The following is a 19694-nucleotide window of genomic DNA, read 5'->3' as shown; positions in this document are numbered from 1 at the left end:
AATACAAAGTAAGCCAATCAAGCATCATTTTCATTTTAATTGTTTGCCATCATTTATCAGCATTTATGTTTCCCTCAGAGTAGAAAAAGAAATCTATTTAATCAGCATTTGAAATAAATAGCATATTGCAGAATATCCAATATTAATTTAGCCACTGAATGGATCTTCAGCTATATTTATAAATATGTCTTCTCTGCTGCCAGGCAACCATCAACTTTCATTTCTACTAATACAGCTGCTCGACCTCAAAATCAACCTCACATCGCACTTCAAATAACTAAGAAGGAATGAACATATGCATGTTTAACAATACAGTACTAAAACTAACACCAAAACTTTGATATTCGAATTAGCCTCCTGTCAGCTTTGCAGCCCGCAATTTACTCATGATTAAAAAAATTTGAAAAATTACCTCAGCAGCTATCAAAACACAAAAGCTTGACAGGGTGCATTCTAATCACTGCAGCTTTTCAGAAACTAGAGCAAGGGCCAAAGATTATTTATTTCTGAAGATATTTGGTATCTGCCATACCGGATAGAACAGTAAAAGTTTATTTTGTTTTATGTCATGCAGACCATATGTGCAGATTTCTAAAAAAAAATTAAGTAAAATGTACATGGAGGAGAAAAAAGAAAACTATGGCTCTTTGAGAAATGTTCTTGAGAAAATTATTCTAATGTAAGGTCTCCTGGTATGGACTCCAGAGACACAATCACATTTATTCCCTCGTGCCATTTACACTCTTGCCTTTCTTACAAACCATAAGCACTCCACTACAATAACTGTCACTACGCTAAAATTGCACAGTCAAATGAGATCTTATATAGTGCCATCCAATAGGTATCAGCTGTTGTTCAAATAGTGGTTTTATTATTTCTTAGAATTTGGACTTTATTCCTAGTGCAATGTCAAGCAACTGTATGCAGCCAACAGTCATAGCTCAATTGTTTTTGTTTACAATAGAAACAGCATTCAACCTCCTAAAAAAAAAAAAGTCTATGGAAATGCATTGTTTCATTCAGACACTGATATTTGGATATGAATAAACATTTACTTTACTACAGGCTTATTACTGAGATACTGCAATATCCGCCATATGGCTTTGTGTAACAGCAAATGTAAAGTCAAAAGCTGCATAGATGAGTAGAAAGTTTTACTTTTTAGCAGGACATTCACCATTCATTGAAAACTACACTATATTTTGTCACTTTATTCCTAAACAAAATATCAGTTCTACGTTTTATTGAAACCACTTATTTGAATGCCGTGTCAGACCCTACAGTAGTAGAGCCAGAAGCTGGGCACAGCATAACTCTAGACTGGACACCAGTCTATTGCATGGTTTATCTGGACACACATATCTGTGAAATATGAAATAAGGCAGGGGCTTGCAGAAAAAAATACAACTAGTGGTCATGCAAACAACTTAACACAGGACCTTGCAGCACTCAGATAGTAGCACTTACCATGGCACCCCCATGTTCACCGTGTAATTTATGAAGTCAGACAGTTTGTTGTAGGCTATCACTGCTTGAGGTTAATTGTGTAATACACTTCGATTTATTATTTTTTTTCCCCAAAAACAGCCTGCTCTATGTGTTATCTTTGGATGTCTATACATTCTACATCTACACGCTCAGAGAAGAAGCTGACAGGATATCAACTTATAGGCAAATCTAATAACTGTTTAATACCTTTTTACCACAAAACCATAGGTGTGACAGAACGATAATTTTGCTAAATATTTAGAATATGCTAGGTTTTGCACAAATTTTATAGCTTTATAAAAAATATGGCTACAAAAACCTGCTCTACAAAAATAACAGAAGTACTTAATATACACCAAGTATTTCTAAGAATGTACATCATTATAAAAGGAAATAAGTCACAGAGCCAACTATATTAATTCTGTCATGGAAAACTCTGCTATATGATCCTATGTTTCTCGATTCCCCCAAAATCGAAAAACTAATGGTATACTCACACTGGCAATTTGTTCTGTGCCCAAGCATGTTTGTCCACATGTAACCCTGCATTCTAGTTTGTTTGACTAGAGTGATTGGTCCATGCCGGGCGAACCATGTCGTGTTCTTACCTGTTTGGAAGTGGTGGACCCAAGCACGGTTCAGAAGCATTCAGGAACAGTGTGATCGCTAAACGTGCCTGAGCACAGAAGAGCACATGACGTCAATGATGCAACAAGTCAGATATTGCAATTCTCATTTCATTCAATATTTTTTAAGTTACAAACAGGTTTTAATTCTCAACTTACACAAGAATGTGAATTGTAGTCGGTAAGAAAAGCTGCAAATTGCTTCCTCAACATCATTTGTCACCGTAAAAATCTTCTCGTACATGCAGCACAATTAAGAGCAAAACACTGTGCTGCACAATCATTAAATCTGTAAGAGGGCAGAGCATTATGCTGCCCTACACGACTCCAAAACAAAAACAAAGTAAAATCATTTTGACATTCATGGATGTTTGGATCTTGTTTTGGCTTTACATAAAAGTCGCATGGTCATGACAAAAGCATGTCTTGGCCCAGAGCACATTGTGACGGGGGACAATCACGCTTGGGCATGGTACGGAACAAATGTGCCTAGTGTGAGTACACCCTAATACTAACAAATCTGATAAAGATCAATAACTGACTAGTGACTTTTTCTATATGATCTTCTGATGGCCCTCACTGAATGATGTTTCAGGCATCAGCCTTTTAAAAAATACATGGCTGGAAAAAGCCAGCAAATAATGTCTTAGAATGGAATGTTTTAATATTGTAAATCATGCACTGTGGTTCAGAGTGGTAAATACTTATTTCTAGACTGCCTCTTTAAGGCCTGTAAATTTCTGTCTCTGTCCTTGCCAGGAATTCAATAATATTTTATTTTAGATAAAAATTAGTTTTGAATTATGATAATTATTAGTTTTGTGTTTATTTTTGTTATCTGTTGTCATTTTGTTGAAAAGGATCATAGCCATTTTGTTTACTTCAATAAAGGCACATTGGCTGCAGTTGTTTAAACTACTGGTTACGTGATTTGCGTCGACATGATGTGTAACGGATGTCATTGTGTGGACAGTATAATAAATGCTGGTGTGTAGCACACAAGGTTCAAGCTTTTGGATTTACAAAAAAAAAATTAATTTAGTGACCCTTTGTCACCGATTCTGTTCATAACAGAATTTCTAGGCGCAGCCAGGGCGCTGAGGGGGTCCGGTTTGGTGGACTCAGGATTGGGTCACTGCTTTTTACAGATGATGTTGTCCTGTTTGTTTCATCAGGCAGTGATCTTCAGCTCTCTCTGGATCAGTTCACAGCTGAGTGTAAAGCGGCTGGGATGAGAATCAGCACCTCCAAATCCGAGACAATGGTCCTCAGCTGGAAAAGGGTGGTGTGCCCTCTCGGGGTCTTGTTCACGAGTGAGGGAAGAATGGAGCATTAGATCGACAGGCGGATCGGTGCAGCATCCACAGTGATGCCGGCTCTGCATCGGTCTGTCGTGGTGAAAAAGGAGCTGAGCCATAAGGCAAAGCTCTCAGTTACCAGTCAATCTATGTTCCTACCCTCACCTATGGTCATGAGCTATGGGTAGTGACCGAAAGAACGAGATAACAAATACAAGCAGCCAAAATGAGTTTCCTCCTCAGGGTGTCTGGGCTTTCCCTTAAAGACAGGGTGAGAAGCTCAGTCATCCAGGAGGGGCGCAGAGTGGAGCCGCTGCTCCTCCGCATTGAGAGGAGTCAGATGAGGTGGCTCGGGCGTCTGATCAGGATGCCTCCTGGACGCATCCCTGGTGAGATGTTCTGGGCACGTCTAACTGGGAGGAGGCCCCAGGGAAGACCCAGGACACGCGGGAGGGACTGTGTCTCTCGGCTGGCCTGGGAACGCCTCGGGATTCCTCTGGAAGAGCTAGAAGAAGTGGCTGGGGATAGGGAATTCTGGGCATCTCTGCTTAAGCTGCTGCCCCCGCGGCCCGATCTCGGATAAGCGGAAGAGGATGGATGGATGGATGGATGAATGAATTTAGTGAGGTTATCTTTACGGTCAGTTATGACTTTTGGCTTTGTTCTTTAAAATTTTTGCCCAAAATTAGGGTTGTGCTGTTGTTGTTCTGAACAATTTTGACTAGTTCTTTAACGATTCTTTTGCTTTTCTGTTGAAACTTTTATTATTTCCTTCTTTTTTTACCCTTTTGGTATGCCTTACTACACCTCAGGGACAATAGCTTCCAAAAAATGAAGTTCCTTTTACATTTTCATCCATCCATTCTCTTCCATGGCCTCCCCAAAGTCATCCCACGCCCGAGTTTTTTCCTCAGCAACCACCGAAACCGCATTCCACTTGGCCTGCCAGTACCTATCAGCTGCCTCCAGAGTCCCACAGGATAAAAGGGTCCGGTAGGACTCCTTCTTTAGCTTGATGGCATCCCTCACCGCCGGTGTCCACCAACGGGTTCGGGGATTGCCGACACAACAGGCACCGACCACATTACGGCCACAGCTCCGGTCAGCCACCTCAACAATAGAGGCACAGAACATTTTACCATATTATATTAAAACATTATTTGGCACATTTCCATTATTATTAACATTATGATTTTTATTACTGAAAAAAATACTGTTGACTGATGTCACATTTATGGAGTTTTGCCATGGCAAATATTACTATTTATTACCATGTTTAACAAAAGATTATAAAACATTTACTTAAAAATTTGCATTTAGCAATTTCAACAAAGACTATTTAACAATAGATCCACCTCTGAAATTTTATTTGAACAGCTAATACCAGTGCTCACTACACAGTCCTAACAGCAATAGGTCATGAGGCACCACCGAATAGAACAACAAAGGTGGAAAAGACTAACCATACCTGACTTCAGAAAATAAGGGTAGAAGAGCACACAAGAGTTAACATTCCATATTTTTTATATGAACATATTTTGACAAAAGGCAAAATGGTGAAACATTTAAACTGCACATGCAGTAGCTGTTACTAACAAACTTTGCACAGATTTTTTTTTTGTTTAATTTACAAACAAGTGTTGGAAAGTGACAATTTGTGTAAAGGTAAAGTATTTCTCTCTCAGGATACCATAAACAATTGATAATGACAGTCCACGAAGACAGCGGGATCAGGAAACAATTAATTAAACTCAAAGCAGCTGCTGTAAGGAAAGCTGTCAGTGAGTTAGCAAATGCTTATTTGTGAAGAAGTGTTTTCATTAGCAGCTGAACTATCCAAAACGCAAACTTTGCATGAAAACTCTGGCAAAATTTCTACTTTCCATGTGTTTGACAACTTCAGTGTAGACACATTACCTCTTCAACTGTCAAACCGCTTCCATGCTTCAGGAATTCAAGGCCAAGTTGTCTGGGTGGCTAATTGTGACGAGTTTATCTACATATTAGTCCGGGTTTATACTACACGCGACGTGCTGCATGTGCCTGCTGATGCTACTGCTACACAAGAGATGTACTGTTTATACTTGTGTGCATACTTTTACGTGAATCAGAGAAGATTCCACCATGTAGCAGTGCAAAATATTATCACAATGAGAAAATAACGTTCAGTTTTGCTGTGTTGTGAATTGTCTGAAACATCCATTAAAATCCCAGGACACCTTCCCACAATATATCTGAAAATGATGGATGTTTAATGATTACATTCTAGCCAGAATTGGACATGTGGCAGAAAATCCCTGCACAGGGCATCAGCTCATCACAAGGTGAATACAAGCACACTCATACATTAGCATCACCAAATCCGTAAATCTGCATGTCCTTTGAAGGAAACTGAAGCATATTGTAGAAACCTAACAGGAAAACATGCAAGTTCCAGGCAGGGAACACCAGGTATGTGATTCCCTGCAAGGCAGCAGCACAACTGTTCCAACACAGTGCCATCCCCACATGTGTATTTATTAGCAGTATTAATTATTTAAATGAAGTTAACGATTTATCAGTAAAATGTAACATACATGCTTTAACACATTTCATCATGAAACTGATATGAAGTATAAATCTGTTCTAAATGTGCAGAGAGCTGGAATATAATAAATGTAATGTGCTCTGTGCGGCAATCGCTGCCTGCTGCTGCGCTGGGCTGCCAGAAGAACGTAACGTTTAACTGGCTTAATTTTATGATGACATTTACGACAAACTACAAGATTAAAGTTAAAATTTTCACTTTAAATCACAAAAAAAGACCTTTTTTTCATCACAGTGTCCCTATTTCATTTTTCCCTTTGTAGCTCAAATAGGCTCCCACACATTCTGATACTGTTGCGAAGGTGAAAAGAAAAAAAAAAAAAAAGATGGCACAGAAAATAGTATGTGAGACCTTTAAAATTCACAAGCAAGATGTACGCAACGCAATCTCGGTAATCACTAACACAAACGGAGATAAAATCATCGAACACAAAAATATAATGTACACTTTTAGAGACTACTATAAATCCCTATATACTACTGAGTTTAAAGAAGACAATATACAATCTAATGCATTTCTGGATACATTACAGATACCACAAATTGACGCTTTTAGTGTGGAGGAACTCGATAAACCTCTGTCATTATCAGAATTACTGGATGCTATAAAGTCACTCCAAGGTGGAAAAGCAGCAGGCCCTGACGGCTACCCTGCAGAGTTTTACAAGAAATTCTCCGCTCAGCTAGCTCCCCTCCTATTAGCAACATTTACAGAAGCCAGAGATAACCATTCTCTTCCACAAACCTTTCGCCAAGCACTAATCACTGTCTTTCCAAAACAAAATAAAATTTCACTTCTGAATAACGACGTTAAAATACTCTCTAAAATCATAGCTAGAAGGATGGAGAAAGTGCTCCCCTCAGTAATATCACAAGACCAAACTGGATTTATTAGGGGCCGACACTTATCTTCAAATCTTCGACGCCTGTTTAATGTAATATACTCACCAACTAAATCAAACACCCCAGAAATATTGTTATCATTGGATGCAGAAAAAGCATTCGACATGATTGAATGGAAATACCTTTTTACTATTTTGGAGAAGTTTGGGTTTGGCCCGAACATTTGTGCATGGATTAAATTACTGTATACTAACCCAGAAGCTTCAGTTTGCATCAATAACATTTGCTCAGACTACTTTAAACTAGAACGTGGCACAAGACAAGGATGCCCTTTGTCACCGCTGCTGTTTGCAATTGCCATTGAACCACTGGCAATACATTGTCGAAATACTGATCAGATAAAGGGGATTAGCAGAGAAGGACTGGAACAGAAAATCTCATTATATGCAGATGACATGGTACTGTATATATCGGACCCAGAAAATTCTGTGCCTGCAGTCTTAGCAGCACTCACAGAATTTCAAAAGCTCTCTGGTCTCAGAATTAATCTGAATAAAAGTGTACTCTTTCCGGTGAATTCTCAACCATATAATATTAGATTAGACACCCTACCTTTTATCATTGCAGAACAGTTTAAATACCTGGGGTAAACATCACAAGTAAACATAAAGCTCTTATCAACAAAATTTATCGTCTGCATGGAAAAAATTAAACAAGACTTGCATAGATGGTCAACCCTTCATCTCACACTAGCTGGAAGAATTAACACTGTTAAGATGAATATTCTTCCTAAGCTCCTTTTTATTTCAAAACATACCAATATACATTAATAAATCGTTCTTTAAGCAATTAGATTCAACAATAACCTCATTTATTTGGAATTCTAAACATCCACGCATCAAAAGAGCGACCCTACAAAGACAAAAGGCAGAAGGCGGCATGGCTCTACCTAACTTCCAGTTTTATTACTGGGCGCAAATATACAGTCGATAAGAACCTGGACACAAATAGAAGAACATACACAGGCATGGACCGCAATAGAAGTAAAATCCTGCAGTACTTCTTTGTATTCCTTGCTCTGCTCCAATAAACACACGTTATCGGCAATACACTAATAACCCAATTGTGCTCCACTCACTTAGAATCTGGAACCAATGTAGAAAGCATTTTAAGGCGGAGAAGCTTCTTTCTGTGGCACCCTGCAAAGAACCACCTCTTTCAACCTTCACAAACATATGCAGTTTTAATATCTGGAAAAATTTGGAATTAACTTGCTTAGAGATCTTTATATAGACAACGTCTTTGCATCCTATGAACAATTACATTCCAAATTTAACATTCCAGCTACAAATTTCTTTCACTATCTTCAAATCAGGAACTTTGTTAAACAGAACCTTCCAGATTTTCCTCATCTTGCACCCTCATCCACGCTGGAAAAATATTGCTCAATTTCAAGGAGTTAGACTCCATCTCTACAATATATAAAATCATTTTACAATCCCTTCCTTTCAAAGATCCAAGAGGACACTGGGAAAATGACCTCTCAATTAATATATCAGAAAAGGAGTGGAAAGTAGCAATGCAGAGAATTCACTCGAGCTCCATATGCGCAAAGCATACAATTATACAACTCAAAATTATATATCGAGCACATCTGTCTCGACTAAAACTCTCAAAATGTTTCCAGGGCATGATCCAACCTGCGAGCGTTGCAACCAAGCCCCAGCCTCACTGGGTCACATGTTCTGGGCCTGCACCAAATTAACATTATTCTGGACAAAAATTTTTAATTACCTCTCAGACAGCCTTGGACTCACAATCCCTCCTAACCCATTAACAGCTGTGTTTGGGGTTCTTCCAGAGGGCTTAAAGTGGAGAAAGACAAACAAATTGTGATTGCATTCACTACACTGTTGGCACGCAGACTTATTCTGATAAACTGGAAGAACCCAAACTCTCCTCTTTTAAGTCAGTGGGAAACTGATGTGTTATATTATTTAAAATTGGAAAAAATCAAATACTCAGTTAGAGGATCTGTACAGACTTTTTTCAAAACATGGCAGGATCTAATCAGTAATATTTTAAAATAAGTTTATAAAGCACAGAGAATTTATTAATTTAGGTATTTTTACAAGCCTTAAATTTTACACCGTTTGGCTTGCTCTCTCTCTCAGGGTGGGGATCGATCTGTTCTTAACATAATTCTTTTTTTTGTAAAAACTTGATTGCTATGTATTGATTGTAATAAAATTAATAAATAAAAATTTAAAAAAAAAATGTCATCATAAAATCCCCATCATTATGTTGGGGATATGCGACACTTGAAAAGAAAAGCTCCACGAGTACATTTGTATATCAGCATTTAAGTTTGATTTGCTTTACTTCATTAAACATTGAAGCATGCATATTGATCTTGTAGGATCTGTAAAGAGGCTTGCTGTCATATGTTGATAGTAAACAAAGACTCTGACGTCATGTTCCAACTTGAATAAACTGCGCCCCGTGATTTTTTTTACTGGTACTGCAACTCGTGCATGCGTTGCTTTAATTTCTGAGGACATGCTCAGAGGAGGTGTCAAATGAATGAAGTGAACATGTGGCAGCCATGATTGCATGCATGTCCACATACACGTTCTGAGCGTGAACTATAAACTGGCCCTTAGAGAAACACAGTAGAACTTTGCATTGTCCTAAGACATCACACAACAGCTATGGATAGTAGAAAATGAAAATGTCTTGGGATAACACTCTTTTTGGATATTTTAAAATATCCAAGTCATATTTTTTATTCTAACACAAAAGAATTCCAAATAAATTTAGAAATATACTTCAAATGTTTAACTATTAAACCATTGTCTGCACAAATGCTTATAAACAGTGACTGCCTACCAATCACTGAAGACAGTCTTTGTGTGGTGGAGACAGAACAAAATGAAGTGTAAGAATATGGCTTGCATAGCTAAATATTATTTAAAGTCCCCACTGCATCTGTGCACCAAGAAATTATTGTTGGCTCAGAGAAAATTTGGCCTCATTGATCATCAAATTTCTCCCCGAGAATAACATATAGTGTTGATATTCAAGGATGTAATTAACATGAAGAATGCTGGACACTACATTTTTATTAAACAGTGTATTTTGCTCTTTACACTTTTAAAAAGAAATAAAATTAAAAAAAAAACTACCCTCAATTTGAAACTTCATGAGAAGGTAGCTACCAGCTAAACATCTCTTCCATACCTTTTCATTGTAATCTTTTGTTATACAGGGAATGTTTTTAGTGTACACTTCGTCTGCTTTCAATAGACAAATAGGCAAAGCACTTGGCACCAGTGAATGACAGATTTCCTACACTGGCAAATGTATGCCATGTGTTTTTGTTAAGCAATACTATTGTCCCAGTTGATAGTCTACTTTAAAAAATAATAATGAAAAAATATTACTTACTGAATTTTCATCCTCTTCTTCCAGCTCTCTCTGCTGCTCTTGATGCCTTTTGGCTTTGATATCCATAGCATCAGTTATTAGATCTCGTAAAATTGATACAGGTTTTGCATTTTTAATAAATGGATGCTGAAAGAAAAAAAAATATATATTCATAAACACTGACAGTTTTAAAATCAGGGGTCATTATTACTTTAAATATTCTTTCTTTAAAGATTCTAAAACTAATCATATGACATATGCCTGAAGACAGAAACAAGGAACATTAGAATTCACCTTGTTGTGCCATCTCTCAAAATAAAGCAAACTGAAAAATACCTGATGAAGTCTGTTATGTAAACAGATTAATCTTAGATTTATTATTTCTCAGGCTCCTTATAGAGACACAGGCTCTAAATGTCCTACCTTTTAATATGGCTTTAGTAATTGGATAAAAAATAGTCCTGGCCATTTCTACCTTCTCCCAGGGAGAATCATAAATGGAGAGAAGTGTGTTTAACCTATAAATACAGTAATAATAATAATAATAATAATAATAATAATATACTCTAAACAAATTAAACTTAGTTATTGTTTGTTTATATGATTAATGTATTTTTGTTTGTTCTAGTATCACTCAAACACAACTGCACATATTTTCATGAAAATCAAAGTACAAATCATGGATAGTCCTTAGAATACAGGTTATAGAGAGTCTTGATGTCACTACAGTAGGATGTGGGGTTGCTCCATTGTAGAACAGGTGTCATATGTATAAATGTATTAGGTCTATAACATTGCATTGCAATAAATAACTCCACAAATGATATGACCTGTCCTTGGGCAGCATGGGGACATAATAAAAATAATGATGTGAAATCTTCAATTAAGTACAATTTTAAGTGCAACAGCCAGAATTCAAAATCCAACCCAAATGCTTTGAAGACAAGCATACATACCATTATACCACCATCGCAACATTCCAAGTGCTGTTTGTTATATTTAAAAGAATATCCACTTCTAGAAGTCACAGCCCCATAGCTGACTCAATTCTCATAACATACTGGGATAAATAAAAGACACAGAACTAAATCCTGCAAAAACAGGACATATCTCCAAACTGCTTGTCTCACAGGCAACTGCAAGTTGGTTGCTCAAGGGCCATTATTGTTGGCCCTTACTTTGAACACATGACTGAAGAACTACGTGGGCACAATTAACAGATCTTTCAACTTCAGCCTGTTAATTCAAGAAAATCGCATATCCCTTTTCCACTCCAAGTACGTATAATACAAATTTTTAAATCTAATTAGATAAGTGTGAAGTAAAATTTGCACAAAGGCTTTTAAATAACACCTGAGCAATATGAGGTAGCAGAACCTATAAATAATATAATGATGAAGGATGATGAAATGCTGCACAGGAGGGTGAAGTGGACTTAATCATGTCATCTATGACAATACTGTACATTGAATTTTTTTTCTTTTGGCTGCTCCTGTTAGGCTGCGGTGGGCTAGCGCCCTGCCCGGGATTTGTTTCCTGCGTTGCACCCCGTGTTGGCTGGGATTGGCTCCAGCGGACCCCCTTGACCCTGTAGTTAGGATATAGCGGGTTGGCTAATGGAAGGATGCTCTTGATAGGGGTTGCCATAGAGGATCATCTTTTTTGATCTTGCTCTGTTACACCCACCACCTGCATATTTTCTCTCACCACATCCTTAACTCTCTTCTTAGGCCTTCCTCTTGCTTGGCAGCTCCATCCTAAGCATCTTTTTCCCCAACATACCCAGCATCTCTCCTCTGCACATGTCCAAACCAACACAATCTCGCCTCACTGACTTTGTCTCCAATATACTCATTTCTAATCCTATCCATCCTCATTACACCCTAACATCTTTAACTCTGTCACCTCCAGCTCAGTCTCCTTTTCTTTGGTCAGTGCCACCACCTCCAACCCATAGAACACCGCTGGTTTCACTAGCATCCTGCAGACCTTCCCTTTCACTCTTGCTGATACCCATCTATCACAAATCACTCCTGACACTTTTCACTCTGCTTCACCCTGCCTGCACTCTCTGCTTCACCTCTCTTCCACATTCCCCATTACTCTGTACTGTTGATCCCAGGTTTTTAAACTCATCCACCTTATCCACCTCTATGCCCTACAACCTCAACATTACTCTGACCTCCCTCTCATTTACACACATGTATTGTCTTGTTCCTGCTGACCTTCATTCCTCTCCTCTCTAGAGTATATATGAATCTCTCCAGGATCTCCTCAACCTGCTCCATACTCTTGCTACAGATCACAGTGTCACCAGTAAACATCACAGTACATGGGAATTCCTGTCTAATCTCGTCTGTCAATCTGTCCATCGCCATTGAAAATAAGAAAGGGCTCAGAGCCAATCTCTGATGTAATCCCACCCCCAGCTTGAACGCATCCATCACTTCTACAGCAGACCTCACCACTGTCACACATCCCTCGTACATATCCTGTATAACTCATACTTACTTCTCTGCCACTCCCGACTTCCTCAGATAATACCACAACTTCTCTCCGGTCACTCTGTCATATGCTTTCTCCAGGTCAACAAAGACGCAATGCAACTCCTACTCCTTATGGCCCTCTTTATACTTCTCCTTTAACACCCTCAGAGTAAACACTGCATCTATGGTGCTCTTTCCTGGCATGAAACATACTGCTTGCTCAATAATCATCACCTCCCTACTTAACCTAGTTTCCACTACTCTTTCCCAAAACATCATGCTCTGGGCTCATCAATTTTATCCCTCTGTAGTTATTACAACTCTGCACACCCCTTTTATTCTTAAAAATTCAGTACCAGTACAATTCTTCTCCACTCCTCAGGAATCCACTCACTTTCCAAAACTGCATTAAACAATCTGGTTAAAAACTCAAATGCCATTTCTCCTAAACACCTTCACGCTTCCACAGGTAAGTCATGTAGACCAACTGCCTTTCCATTCTTCATTCTCTTCATAGCGGTCCTTACATCCTCCTTGCTAATCTATTGCACTTCCTGGTTCACTATCTCCACATCATCCAATATTCTCTCTCTCTCATTCTCTTCATTCATCAGCCTCTAAATGTACTCTTTCCATCTGCTCAACACACTATTCTTGCTTGTGAGTATGTTTCCCTCTTTATCCTTTATCACCATAACCTGCTGAACATCTTTGAAATACTACACTGTGTGCACAATTATTAGGCAAGTTGTATTTTTGAGGATTAATTTTAATATGGAACAAACACAGTGCTATCAGTCAATCCAAAATGTTAATAAACCTGAAACCTGAATGTTTCACAACGGAAATGTGAGTGTGAACATCATCAGGGGAATACATATGTGCGCACAATTATTAGGCAACTATTAGTGTGCAGATTTATTATGCAACTAAAGGAAAAATGAAAATTTTCCCATCTCACTTGTTTATTTTCATCTGTTATAGTGAGAATAATAAACAAACACCTCAAAATTTACAAATAAACATCTCTGACATTTCAAAAAAAACAAATCAATCAATCCATGACCAATATAGCCACCCTTCTTTCCAATAACAGTCATAAGCCTTTCCATTCATGGAGTCTGTCAGTTTCTTGATCTGTTGACGATCAGCTTTTTGTGGAGCAGTGACTACAGCCTCCCAGACACTCTTCAGAGAGGTGTATTGTTTGTCTCCCCCGTAAATTTAGCGTTTAAGAAGTGCCCACAAGTTCTCGATAGGGTATAGGTCAGATGAGGAAGGGGGGCCATGTCATTATTCCTTCATCTTTAAGGCCTTTACTGGCTGGCCACGCAGTGGAGAACTTCGATGCAAGTGATGGAGCATTGGCCTGCATAAAAATCATGGTCTTTTAAATGTATCACTGTTTGAAGAAAGTGTCTTCGAAAAACTGGCAGTAGGTTTGGGAGTTGATTTTGAGTTCATCTTCAATGCAAAAAGGTCCAACTTCTCATCTTTAAAAATACCAGCTCATACCAGTACCCCACCTCCACGTTGGAGTGGAGCTCTGTGCCCATTACTGATCCACAGGTCCATCCATCTGGTCCATCAAGAGTCACTCTCATCTCATCGGTCCATAAAACCTTTGAAAAAAATCTGTCTTCAGATATTTCTTGGCCCAGTTTTGACGTTTCAACTTATGTTTCTTGTTCAGTGGTGGTTGGGTTTCAGCCCTCCTTACCTTGGCCATGTCTTTGAGCACTGAACACCTTGTACTTCTGGGCACTCCAGGTAGGTTGCAGCTCTGGAATATGAAAGTACTGGAGGATAATGGGTTCCTGGTAGCTTCACGTTTGATTCTTCTCAAATCTTTGGCAGCTAATTAGCATCTTTTGTTCTCAACACGTTTCTTGCGACCCTGTTGACTATTTGCAACAAAATGTTTGATGGTTCTGTGATCACACACCAATATCTTAGCAATTCCAAAAGTGCTGCATCCCTCTGAAAGACTTTTTACAATTTTTGACTTTTCAGAGTCAGTTAAATCTCTTTTTTGGCCCGTTCTGCCCGAGGAAAACTAGCTGCCTAATAATTCTGCACACCTTGATATAGGGTGTTGATCTCCTTAGGCCACACCCTCCCTCATTACACAAATACACATCACCTGACGTGCTTAAATCCAATAAGCATTCAAGTTAATACAGCTTGGAGTTGGAATATACGCATAAAAATGATATGGTCAAAATACTCACTTGCCTAATAATTGTGCACACAGTGTAATAAAAAAAATCCTTTCAGTGATCTAGAGTAATGTGTGCTGCTTTGCCTGTTGTGTGTACCAGTATTTTTGTCTCTTGAAATTGTAAATAAAATGTTTTAAATAATTAACAGACATATGTGATATAGTGGGTCTATGGCTGCAAACAAATGGCCAGTTTTAATAAATAATCTGTTTGGCCATGTCATTCTCCATGTGCACGCTCACGCAACTGTGGGGAGTTAATGAGGTAGTTGGGGTGAGAAGCACCTGTAATCGTTCTCAATTGCTTCATTGGCTTCCTGCAGTGCATAATTGAGACCCTTCACCCACGGAGCCATACATATACGGGCCAGCACAAGAGATAGTTACGCAGCAGTGTGGGAGCGAGTGAGTGCAGGCTCATTGGATAGCAGGCAGCTGGGAGGACAGTCCCTTAGGAGTGTGTGGCCAACAGTCGGTGGGGGCAGTAAGAAGCGTTCTAACTAACTGAGGGGTTATGAGGAGCTGGAGTGACTGGGAGCAAGGACGGCTCGCCACATCAGACCGAGAAGGCAATGGGAGTTGAGGAGGCTTGGGATGGAGAGCCCCAGTGTGAGCGCCCTGGTCATTGGGGACTCAAGTCTCGGTCCGGCAAAGGAGCTGTACATAGCCAGGGGAAGGAAGGCTACCAGAACAGTTTGGAAAGCAGCTGCACCTGCTGAAAGGGGCAATTCCTCTGTTGTAAGGCCCGTATGGGAGAAGGAGGGGAGCCACCAGTTGAAAGTAGAAGGCACCAGGTTTTGAAAAAGTACAATTTCCTGCAATGGTTTTAACGGATTTATTTATTATGGATTTTAACCTTCACTTTTATCACCTCATTTTATTGGATTATTTATTTATTAACTTTAGAGTTCTGCACTGTGGACATTGTTTTTGGTTTTTCAATAAAAACACACTTGCACATTGCACCTTCCCCTTGCTCCAAAAGTGTTTTGTTCCCATTTGCACAGGTCATCTGGTTACATTACCAACGCTGTTGGGTTCAAGATATCTCCCAAAACTGAAAGAGGGAGCATGGAGCAGGACCCGCACCGTCACAACATATTTATGTCCTATAATTTTTGTAAAAATTAATACAATGTTGACATAGAATATTGGTGCATTGTTCTCTTAGCTTTTTCTTATTAATTTACTTTTGGTCTTTTAATCAATCCTGTTCGATTACAACAAATGATTTAATATAAATTTAAAATAAATATAAACATGCATGATCTTTGGGACTGCATACATACATTTTTTCTACATGTTGGATTTCTATGGTATAATGCATTACAGTACCACCTGGGCAAATTATAATTCTACAGTTGTGCTGTCCATCCATTTTACTTTCACATAAGTAGTTCAAATAATGCTGCATATGCTTTATTATTATTATTATGTATTATACTTACATTAAGCAATATCAAAGGTAACTGGTCATATATTCATTTTAATGGTTATCTTCATAAATTACAGAAGGCATTTGCCACTCTGTTCCCAGAGGGACACAACTACTGTATACAGTAGATATGGCAATGTAAGAATGAGACGAATTTGCTTATTTACATTCTAGGTTCCAGAGTTGCGGCACATACCATACAACACACATTAGCCCTGCATACAGATATTGTTTTTGAAAGTGAGTGGAAGTCAGTGGCCCACATCATAGGAAGTAGAAATATGCAGTGATAAAATTATAATGCTACTGTTGGCTCTGCCTGACAAGGCCATCTATGTCTAAATTTTCCTTTTGAAACTGCTAGCATACCTTCCTCACTTAAGTAAAAATGTTGGCTATAGTCAACTGCCAAAGTATTTTTCTGCTTCATCTATTTTTGAACTTGCAGCCTGATTCCAAAGTTACATAAGCTCTGAATCTGCCTAAAGTCAATTTGAGTGCTTCCCCATGATAAATTCCTTTAGGCATATGCACATATTTTTGGCTATATAATGTAATTGTGTATAATAGGATTCTCAACTGTTAGTTTTCTAACAGACTAAGCCAACATTTACCACCAAAATACACTACGTACAGGATATACTGATAATGATGATAGATTACAGCCTTCAGCAGTCATGAATAGTATTTCATTATAAATTACAGCTTTGTTGTTAAAAAATATATTATGTAGATCAGAGTGAAAATACATACAATTTTTGAAAATATCTTAAATAATGAATTCTAAATCTAGACACAAGAGAGGAAAAGGTAGACTTATTGTGGATATACTGAATTTATTTTTTGCTATTTTAGAGGACTATGGCAGCACAGGAAGTACAGCCACCCACACAGCCATTTGCAGAAGACATTTACAAAGAGTCAAATTAAGCTATTTAATTTTTAAATTTAGACTTTTTTCACATATAATATTAACCAGAACAAATTTCATAATAGACAATGTAAGCATCTTCTTGTTACAAATTATATCTCCTGTCGGCCTAGATTTAAATGCCTGAATTGACACTACTGATTTCAAAAAGGAAAACATCCATTAGGTCACTGGGAGGAATTTTGTTTTTTCATCGCTAGGAGAAGGTAAGACCTGTGTTTATATACTCCCCAGGAGGAGAAGAGCATACTTTAAAGCAAAATGAATCCTGCTGCATATTTTAGTCAACAGACTATAAGAAAGCAATGTTTTTAATTAATGCCTGGATTTAAACGAAATTACAGGGAGCACATACTGTTTCTATTTTGACACAACTTTCTCGATTGATACCTTATTCTTTATAACAGGTGTCATGTAAACATTGCCAAATTTAAATGTAGTATAACTAGCCAGGCAATTAAAACCTTCTTAAATACACTTATGCTTCTTAATCTCTATGTGTCTTGTGGAGGAAGGTGGAGAGACAAAACCCCATACAAGTTCTTGATGGGAAAATGAGGGTGACTTTATGACAACTATGAACAGGTTGTTATTTTAGCTTTTCCTACTTTTGGGTATTCAAAAACCTGCTGCAATGCTACTGCATATCTTTAAAGAAAAGTAAGAATTCAGATTAGCAGTTTCATATGTGCTTTTGGTACAGTAAAAGAAAGTCCAAGCCTACACCAACAGTAATGGACACACTGCAATGGCATGGATTAAATACATAAGTATCACAGAGACGGCATAGCTACAAACACACTTAACTGGAGAAATTTAGAGCTCCCAAGCAGTGTCAGGGATTTTTTTTTTTTTCCCCCCAAAGTATGACTTGCTCATCTAACATTATTAGAAGATGAGAATGATCTAGACAAGAACAGGCCATTCAGCCCAACAAAGCTTGCAAATTGCATCCACATTATTCCTCCAAAAAAAAAAAAAGTCTAGTTACCTATTAATTTCTTACAAACCAGAGTACCCATCAAGATCTCATGATGTCAGCCTACTAAAGATACTAAGAATTAATACAATAACCGAGGCAGGTCAAACTTTTAGTTTCAGGGCTCCTAAGCAGTGGAATGATCTTCCTGCTTATATGTTTGTTTTCTGACATAGTTCAACAATTGATAATTGAATATTGCTGGGTTCGATTTATGTTAATCAGTTTCAAACTGCTTTGTTTTAGTGTCTGTTTAAACAAATCTGTGTCTTTATGTGTACTCAGTATATATTCAGTAATTTGTAAAGTTTTTATTTGCATTCTTAACTAATTACTTGTCACTGCACTCAGCGAAGAGCACTATAAAAAAAAAAAAACAGTAAATAAAAACCTGCTCAAAAACAGCAGGAAGATGCAAGCTCCAAATTGAATATAACCAAACTCAGAATCAGTTCAGGACCCTGCTAATGGAAGACAGCAAAATAATCTGGTGCACCACTGTGCTACTCTAGAAAGGGCTTTCAATTATTACAAGTAATTTCAATTGTAAAACATTTTTCACATCTGCTAAGGAGTTCAGTATGAACACTACCTGCACAATAATTTTAGATAAGACCGTTTTTCTCTTGGGTGCACCATCAAAGCTGTAGGTCCAGTCTTGCACATGATAGGCTCCAGCTTTTTGCAACCCTAAACTGGATTTAGAGGGTTTGTTAAATGGGTGGACTAATTGACATACATATGATATGTTTCTTCTGTAATAAGACCCATGAGCAGAATAAGGGAATGGCCAGGTAAGTCTTCCCTAACACCTGTCAAAAGAATGGAAATGTTTGGTACAGAGCAATTCTGGTAGTGGCAAGTAAAGCATATTGGTATTGTTTTGGTATTTTTAATCATCATAAAGAAAAAAATATTTAAATTATTTAATGATTCCTTCATCCTAGATCTTCTACATTTAGTTACTCCAAAAACTAAATGTGTTGCAGGATAGAGTTTCATTTTAAAAAGTAATGTGAATGTTTTACCTAATTTTAAACCTTATAATGAAATAAAGAAATGGAATAAATGGACAATTTTTTCTATTATAAACACACATTCATGCAACAGTCTCTTGTTTTATTTCCTTTTTCTTCCCTCCCATCAATCCCCTTGGGATCTTTTCTATACAAACCTGTAAAAGCTGAGTAGCAGTAGCTCGTTGCTCCGGATTCTTCACTAAACATTTCTTTACGAAATCAGTGAACTCGTCAGACCACAGCTCTGGTTTCCGGAATGTTGGAGGTGGATTGGTAGGAATCATAAAAATAGCCTAGTGAAAGAAAAATAAGGGAAACAGAGATAATACAAAAATCAGTTGAAATCAGAATCATCT

At 38.0% G+C, this 19694-nt stretch overlaps 1 protein-coding gene across 3 annotated transcripts in view; it reads right to left on the bottom strand.

Moving 5' to 3' along the window:
• The window catches only part of stk3 (serine/threonine kinase 3 (STE20 homolog, yeast)), a 425887-nt gene that overhangs the window by 199358 nt on the left and 206835 nt on the right, over positions 1-19694 (bottom strand). For all 3 annotated transcript variants that reach the window (XR_005630645.1, XM_039736187.1, XM_039736186.1), the window contains exons 7-8: positions 19494-19631; positions 10289-10414 (exon numbers count right to left, since the gene is read on the bottom strand). Coding sequence is in view for 2 of the 3 variants with exons in the window: in XM_039736187.1 (XP_039592121.1) it covers positions 10289-10414; positions 19494-19631 (264 nt within the window). In the remaining variant the exon portion in view is untranslated. The remainder of the gene's footprint in view (positions 1-10288; positions 10415-19493; positions 19632-19694) is intronic.

Source organism: Polypterus senegalus, chromosome 15 (assembly GCF_016835505.1).
Source record: "Polypterus senegalus isolate Bchr_013 chromosome 15, ASM1683550v1, whole genome shotgun sequence".
NCBI lineage: Eukaryota > Metazoa > Chordata > Cladistia > Polypteriformes > Polypteridae > Polypterus > Polypterus senegalus.
Note: the sequence above shows the minus strand (reverse complement) of the source record. Positions and strands in the feature narration are given on the sequence as shown.